This window comes from Haliotis rufescens, unplaced genomic scaffold (assembly GCF_023055435.1).
Source record: "Haliotis rufescens isolate VD_foot unplaced genomic scaffold, xgHalRufe1.0.p SCAF_86, whole genome shotgun sequence".
Classification (NCBI taxonomy): domain Eukaryota; kingdom Metazoa; phylum Mollusca; class Gastropoda; order Lepetellida; family Haliotidae; genus Haliotis; species Haliotis rufescens.
In genome coordinates, this window is record NW_025964379.1 from 652,783 (window position 1) to 661,567 (window position 8,785).

Sequence of the window (8,785 nt, forward strand, 5' to 3'; positions counted from 1 at the left end):
GCCCATAGTATTTTCATTTACATTATTTTAACCAAATGCCTCATTTTGCCAAGTGTTAAAAGAATGTGATTTATTATTTGAGAATGTCCATCTGTTGGATGTTTTGATACTATTTCCACATGTTTACATTTGTGCCAGAAATTGCTTCCATCTACTGTTTTAATAAAGACCCAGGTTAGAATAGGTCTTCAGCAACCCATGCTTGCCGTAAGAGGTGACGAACAGGATTGGGTACTTAGGCTAGCTGATTTGGTTGATGCATGACATCATATTCAAATTGCGTAGTTCGATGCTCTTGATGTCAATCACTGGATTGTCTGGTCCAGACTCGATTATTTACGGTCCACCGTCAAATAGCGGGAATAATGCAGACTTCGCGTTAAACAAGAAAACTGTTTTTATATTGACCTACTCTATGCAAATGTATCAACTGTATTGCCCAATACTCATAATAATTTTTTTTAAATTTCCACAACAGCGTTGTCTTATTTGTAGTTAGTATAATAATTCTCCTTCATGCCCTTTCAGTAACGTTATAATTATGCGTTTGTGAGGCATCACACATGACGGGGAACTTTGATGATCTGCATCAAGGTTTTCTTGTTTACTTTGTCCTACCCTTATCACACGTATGTGTAACGGATTACCTGACTGCTGCCACATGCTGCTTTCACATGCAGATTACAGCCTTGACAAGAACATAAAAGCCCATGCTGGTGAACAGAAGTATTCTAATTACACTGCGGAATGTTACTACTGATTCTGTGCACCTTGTTGCTGTGGAAGGAGGCCTCCTCTGACACAACCGTCACAATCTACAACGAGTGGCTCGCCCAAGGTGGACGGGTCCATTATGAACCTGAGAGATGGAACAAGATTAATGGGCTCACTCAAACGAACCTAATTCCTAAATGTAAATCTATCGGAACGGCTCCCGGGCGTTGGGTGAACAGAGACCTGAGGGATGCTCTCTTTGCAAATGTAAGTATGACGTAAAAATCACCTTCCGTGCAAAAACTGATTTAATGATATGATATGATTCATGTATGATTTCAAAGTCTCAGTATGCCTTCTGAATCTATGTTTTGATGGGTATATTGTAAGGAGCTGTATTCCTACCTACTTTACAAAGGGGGTGAGACAGTGAGAGTGTGTGTATCCATATACAGATCAATGCCAATATTTCAACTATTGATTTGTCTGGTATAGATTAAACTATTGAGTGTGTCCATTTTGTGCAAATGTTTGTTGGATCCAATCTCATGTGCATATAGACATGTGTTCGTATTCAGTAAACTACACGCTGCCTTTTACCAGCAGTCAATCCCTGGATTGCCTGGTCCAGACTCGATTATTTACAGACCGCCGTCATATAGCTGGAATATTGCTGTGTGCGGCGTAAAACAACAAGCCAAACAGCAAAATCTTACCAGCAAAGTGGTTTTAAATCCCAGAGTCGCGTCCTTTAGCCCAAATCGACATCAACCACGACCCTTGATCTGTACAGTCTGTACTTGTGTATATTAGGGCATAACATCTCAGATAAGGCATGTATCACTGCACGAATACATTGTATCGATTCAAAGTAAACCCATGAAGGCGAAGTGTGGTACGTAAACAGTTTACATAATCATTTGAGGGAGTACAAAGAGAAAATGTTTAAACTAGATGTTCAAAGTTGCTTTGAATAAAACTCTATAGTTATCACGTGACGAATGATAAAGTGTGTAGGTTAAACATATAGTATATTTCACGCTGGCCATTTGAGAGAAACGCTATGCAAGCATTACACTTAAACAACAATGATGAAACACGGGACAATGGGCTAGGTGTTGACACATATTCTTACACATATTCATACATCAATGTATTTTTTTTTTTAAAAGACATAAATAACTAGTTGTTATGTTATATGTCTAAAAAATTTGCGGTTCAGAAAAGACGTTCAGCTTCCTAAATGTATTACTATATGATAACCTTATGATAACCTAATTCTTACTCTCATATATGAACACTCTTTCAAAACAATGCTGTCCTGGAAACATTCATATTCAATTAATCCCAAAATGGAAGTAATGTAGATATGAAGATATATTCCTCCATACAAAAAAATGGCAAATCCATGCATATTATTTTTTTTCAGTGGCCCCAAAGCCCTAGTCACCCTGGTTACCCCGACCCCACCTATCTCCAGAACCATACATTCCAGTCAAAGACATGGGCGTCCTATATGCTACAACTGGATGGCTATGGGAGCGGCATCGACAACATGGTCTGGAACATACAAGGTCTGGTTTCTTCTGGCATTATTTTAACTGACAGACAATGTCAAGTTCGTGTTGGACGAATCCTGTCTGATCATTATAATCAGGATCAGGGGGTTCCACAAGGCAGTATTTTGTTTGTTACCTTGTTCAGTATAAACATAAATAGTCTATCACAAGTATTAAATGATTTAATCGATAGGTCATTGTTTGTGTAAGATTTTAATATCTCATGTCGTGGTAAAAACATGCGTGTTATTGCACGCCAATTACAGTTGTGTCTGAATATATTTCATAAATGATATCTTGAGAATGGCTTTTCGTTTTCACAGACCAAGACGAATTGTATACATTTCTGTCGGAAATATAAACCACATAAAGACCCCAAACTCTTTTTAGAGGCCACTCCAATCAAGATTGTAAAAGAAGCCAATTTTGTAGGATAAATGTTCGACCATCAGTTAACTTTTTTGCCACATATTAAATACTTTAAGACAAAATGCCTGAAGGCCCTAGATCTGTTGAAAATGGGGAGGGAGATAACCCTTCTTCACTTATGTAGATCCTTAATTCGCTCTAAACTGGACTATGGCCCCATTGTGTATGGACCCGTGAAGATCCGGGGTCAAATAGATCTTCAGCAACCCATGCTTGCCGTAAAAGGCGACTATGCTTGTCGTAAAAGGTGACTAACGGGATCGGGTGGTCAGGCTGGCTGACTTGGTTGATGCATGTCATCGATCCCAATTGCGTGGATCGATGCTCATGATATTAATCACTGGATTGCCTGGTCCAGATTCGATTATTTACAGACTGCCGTCATATAGCTTGAATACAAATCAACAAAACCAACCAACTATTGTGAATGCTGGGGCTTGTAAGAGTAATTTCGTAAAAAATGGATTCAACCATCAAGGACTAAAACTATGCCTTGGTGCTTTTCGAAAGTCCCCGGTTGTCGAGGCTGATGAATTCTCCCTAAAACAACGCTGTCTGACTTATCCTTGCAATACATCACCAAATTATATTCGAATTAGTCCAATCCAGCTTTATTTTCGTCTTTAATCCTCTTTATGAAGATACTTACAATATCTCCTGTTCAACCACACGTAATCAGAATCCAGTCTGCCCTATCTGCTTCTAACATTAAACTGCAAGATATAGATCCCTCTCAACTGTTTTCATCGACTCCTTGGCAAATGCTAAAGCCAAAGGTAGACCTAATATTATCCAAATTAAAGACATCTGATACCAATAAACTAATTTACCAACAAGAATACAATCAGTTAAGAAACACTTTTGACACTTATAAATCCATCTTTACAGATGGATCCAAGGATGGTGGCGCTGTTGGTGACCCAGAATAATATCTTCACGATTGCAAGATAACAGTTCCATTTTCACCGTAGAGGCAAACGCCTTTTTAGCAGCATTAAAATATATCAAAAACAGTTCATTATTTTTTTCAGATTCGCTATCGTGCCTTCAGGTGATTAAAATAAAATTAAACATCCACTTTTAATCCAAATTCTTGAATTATTTAATGATCTTGCTTCTGGCCAATGCGACATCGTCTTTTGTTGGTTACCAAGCCATGTTGGTATCATTGGTAACACTATGGCCGATGCAGCTGCAAAAGCAGCACTCAACAAATATGTGACACCACTTCTCCTCCCATACATTGATTATAAACATCCGCGATCTAATGCAAAGGAAGTGGGATACCTAAGTAGGTATAAATAAGTTAAATAAAATTAAGCAAAATATCGGTTACATCTACTTGGGTAATTAGTCCAGATTTGATGAGGTCATTATGCGACGATTTCGTATTTGCCATTCAATATATACTCATGAATATATATTGAAAGGTGAGGTTCCTCCATTCTGTATCCCTTGTGATGAAAGAATCACAGTCAAGCACTCACTCACTTCAGGCATTAAATCGTTTCAAGAAGTATGTAAAAAGAGGAATAGATTATAAAGGTAACTGAAGACAGAGCGCATGGTGTCCCTGTGTTTTAGTGAATGAGTTGTGTTTAACGCCGCTTTTAACATTATTCCAGTTATATCACGCCGTATCAGCTTAATGTTGCAGGAAAGCCCGAAGTGATGCAGGTCTCAGACGTTTACCTCTTCGGTGAAACCCACGAGTACGGATATGGTGCTGACAAACCCAGAAATATAATCGGGCGAACCGGGATTCGAACCAAGAATCATAGGTTTCTGGCGTGCCCAAGGGACACAAAACAGCACAGCGAATTGCGGCGCCTTAGACGACTGGGCCAACCATGCCCCCCACCCCTACACTGGTGTTTTAGGCTACTGACTGTTCCATTGATCTCCTAATCTCCTAGCAATTATGTCCGCAGAATACCCACTATCACCAACAGTTGTTAATGTTTGTAACTTCATCTATCCACACTCACCCATTTACTCATAAGGCAGTTTAACACGTGATGATAATGTTTGACTTACGTTTTTTGTTTGTTATTGTTTATGTAACTTCTTTACAGGTTTGAGCTGGCCCAACTGGATGAATAAGTCTCTTCATCAAGGTAAATTCCCCAACAACGTTGACGCTGCGTCAGAGTTTGTGTCACTTATGGTTCAGAATGCCAAGAACTACACAGGCGAACGTATTCCCCACATATTTGAAGTCATCAATGAACCCGATTGGGTGGAGAAGATTATTGACCCACAAACGAATATAGACTTCCATAAGGCCGTCGCCGACAAGCTGAAATCAAGAGTTGGAATAAAAGTTGCCGGACCAACTTTCACAAGTATGGCCTTACGACGAGCAGACGAAAATAACTTCGCCTTCTGGAAGAAAACTGCTAAGTTCCTGGACATGTCTCTTGATCACTTGGACTTTTTCTCTTTCCACTCCTACAACTATCTGCGTGTATCGGGTGGAAGTTACACTTATTTTGGCATCAATGAGGCTCGTCTGTTTGCTTCTATTGACATGGTGGAGAATTACTCTCATCTCAAGAAAGGGAAAGATGTTCAGTTAGTTAACACTGAATTTGGAAGAGGTACCGTGTTCGGAGTTGGCCCCGATGTTGAAAATGGAATGATAGAGTTCGAAACCATTTATCAACCAAACGGCTTCATGTTTACTTTCCTTAACATGAGAGAGTTTATAGACAGAGTTACAGTGTTTTTCCTCTCAAATGAGCAATACCCGGGTCATAGTTCCCTTCGAAATTCCTTATTTACCATCGATGGTCATGTCCTTCAACCAACCAAATTCTTCCTGTTTTGGCAAAACTTTACTATTGATCAAAAGTTTCTCCGGGTGTCAAGTGAATACAGTGGACAGGAGAGAGTAGTTGCACCTCTTGCCCTTGCAAACCCTCACACCAAAGAGATGGTAGTTCTTCTCCACAACTATGGCAGTACATTTGAGAATGTAACACTTGACTTTCCCTACAGTTGGATCAACCCTTCTGAAGGTGAAGAAACATGCGTTCTCTTCGCAAATGGTCAACCAATTCTGAATGTTGATTCCCATTTCAACATGTCTGCGGTTCATGGCACCGTCGGTCTCCCTGGATCCTCAACCTGCTTCTACAAGTTTAAGACCAACTACAACTTTGACGGAATACTCACTGACAACCAGAACACATACTATGGCAAGGACATGGTGATCCCTATCAGCAACGGACATGCACAGACCACAATCAATCTACCCAGCTCTGGCTACAATACATCTAGTCTTAGAGTGGGAGTGAGCCGAGACAAGAAGACCAATGCAGAACCCAATGTAGTTGCGTTCAATGGCCAGACGCTATCTTCAAGCTACATGTTGTTCGATGCTATGAAGAATGGGGGGAAAACAAAATGGAACGTGTGGGAGTTCATGGTCCCAGAATCACAGGTCAAAACAACAAACACCGTCAGCATGACCTTTGATGGAGACGGTGGCGTCGTGACAACCGTTGCACTCGTTGTTGGAAAACTTCAGTAAATAAAAATTTCATTAAGAATTTTGATTCAAATCCATGACGTTCACATGTTATTAGAGGATACGAACAGATAGGCCCTGAGGTACGATACAGACGGAAAGATGTACATGGCTCCAAATCAGTTAGCACCATATCATAAACAAAGTGGTACACTGTTATTCCTACTTGGTTTCTTAAGCTACTGTCGTGACCTCCAATATGTCTTAAACTTCAATTATTACCTTCGTGTCTTTCATTATCGTAAATATCTTACAATACGATTACAAGTATGTATTAATTAAGCTCGCATAATATATTTCTGTGCTCCAAATGTATGACATTTACAATACGAAGCTCCACTCAGCCAAAAATATCGCTAGTGGAAGAAAATATTCTGGAAGGATAGTGGGCGTGAATTGTTTTCATTAGATTTGTATCTTTAAAGGTACAAGGTCGGTTTTAAATCTACAAGAAACTGTAGTGTTTCTGTCTGCAAATAACATTTAGTATTGTTTGGAACAACAATTCTGTTTATCAGTTATGAAGTGTTCATAACCTGCAAAGTTCAAACTCGTTATATTTTATATACCTGTGCACGGAGTAAAACGGAAACAACTCTAACTCTCTTTTTGGATTAATTAGCCTTCAGAAGGTGGAAACGGTCATAACGATAGCAGGCACACACGCTGCTGTTAATTTGACTGAAAACAAACGAAAATTGTGTGCTGTGTCCAATAGCAGTTTGTATGGATTGCTTGTAAAGCCATCTTCTGTTAGCGACTAGCTGTGAGGCATAGGTCATAATTGGCTATTAGTGTGTTTGTTTCGCGATCAAGGAACACAATCCAGGCAAAAATAAAGTTATAATAATTTTTTTAAGGGTATGCTATTTGCGTGAGGGGGCACGGGTGTCCCAGTCGTCTAAGGCGCCGCGATTCGCTGTGCAGAGTTGCGTCCCTTGGGCACGCCAGAAACCTATGATTGTGGGTTCGAATCCCGGTTCGCCCCGATTATGTTTCTAGGTTTGTCAGCACCATACCCGTGCTCGTGGGTTTCACCGAAGTGGTAAACGTCTGAGACCTGCATCACTTCGGGTTTTCCTCCCACATTAAGCTGACACGCCGCGATATAACTGGAATACTGTTAAAAGCGGCGTAAAACCCAACTCACTCACTCACTCACTATTTGCGAGAATTTTCTGTTTGCTTGTTTATTGTTTAACGCCAAACTCAACTCTCAGGCTGCATACAGGCAGCATGTAAATAATCGAGTCTGGACAAGACATTCCAGTAAACAATATTAGGTAACGATCCACGCCGTCAACCCGATCCATTTTCCCATCTCTTACAGCATAGGTCTCTAGAGACCTATTCAAACACGAAACCCTACACAACTAGTGTTCATGCAATGAGTGTGACCCGTTATAGATTCTGTTGCACTGTTCTTTCAAGTAGAAGTGAATTTATGTAGTACATGTTAACTACCTTAACACTAAACGTCATGACGTTTCAAGAATTCACTTAGTTAAGATCCTTCTTGCTACGATAATATTACGACAATCTACGCTCTTAAGTTACGTGCATACCAAAAGCTTTAAAATATTACAACATACCAACAATTGTAGGTGTTAAACAGTGGTTACCTGACAGTTGGAGTGAGTGAGTGATTATTCCGCTTTGTTACAATGGTGATCCTAAATACTAAATACTATACTATCTACTGATGGATAGGGACGTAAAATCGACATTTGTTTGAATTAAAATAATGCATACACGTTGGACATAGTTGATAAATTCTACCCGGGGACATAAACGAAAAGGTGTATACGATATGGTCTTCTAAAGACGACTTTTGTTTACATATGGGAAACGGTTGTGTAGGAATTATACAGAACGTATATAGAGGTTATCACATGGTTAATAGATTACTAAATTCTACCAGGGGACATACACGAAAAGGTGTATTCGATATGGTCTTCTAAAAACGACATTTGTTTACATATGGGAAACGGTTGTGTAGGAATTATACAGAACGTATATAGAGGTTATCACATAGTTGATAGATTACTAAATTTTACCCGGGGACATCAACGAAAAGGTGTATACGATATGGCCTCCTAAAAACGACATTTGTTTACATATGGGAAACGGTTGTGTACGAAATATACAGGACGTATAACTATATATTCCCTCCTACATGCCTTGCCATGTACACCTGACGAAATGTATATTCATCAAGATTTTGAATCATGGTGATGCCTCCGTGTTGAAAGTTGCTATCATCTTCATATATTACCAGAATGTTTGTTATCTGAATCATTGTTACTCCCTTTCTGCACTTCATACGCTTGCAAAACATTCCTTTGAAGTGCGTTTAATAGACCAACTCATATCCACTTAAACTGCCGGGCAGCAGTAAGTATACATTCATGTATGATAGTGGCTGAAATGAAACAAACAATGAAGGAGTATTCGATAGTGACGTCTTTGATACGGGTGTCATGGTTGTGGTTTGTACCTTACAGTTGCACTGTTTCGGTAACTGTGTTCAGCCTAGAAGCGATCTGATAGT

General features: G+C 39.6%; 1 protein-coding gene across 1 annotated transcript; it reads left to right on the plus strand.

Moving 5' to 3' along the window:
• The first annotated feature begins 695 nt into the window (after positions 1–695).
• Positions 696–6,268, plus strand: LOC124115189. Its single transcript, XM_046476102.2, has 3 exons — positions 696–981; positions 2,144–2,288; positions 4,778–6,268. The coding sequence occupies exons 1-3, from the start codon at positions 748–750 to the stop codon at positions 6,235–6,237; spliced, it is 1,839 nt and encodes a 612-aa protein (XP_046332058.2). The 5' UTR covers positions 696–747; the 3' UTR covers positions 6,238–6,268.
• The last annotated feature ends 2,517 nt before the right edge of the window (positions 6,269–8,785 follow it).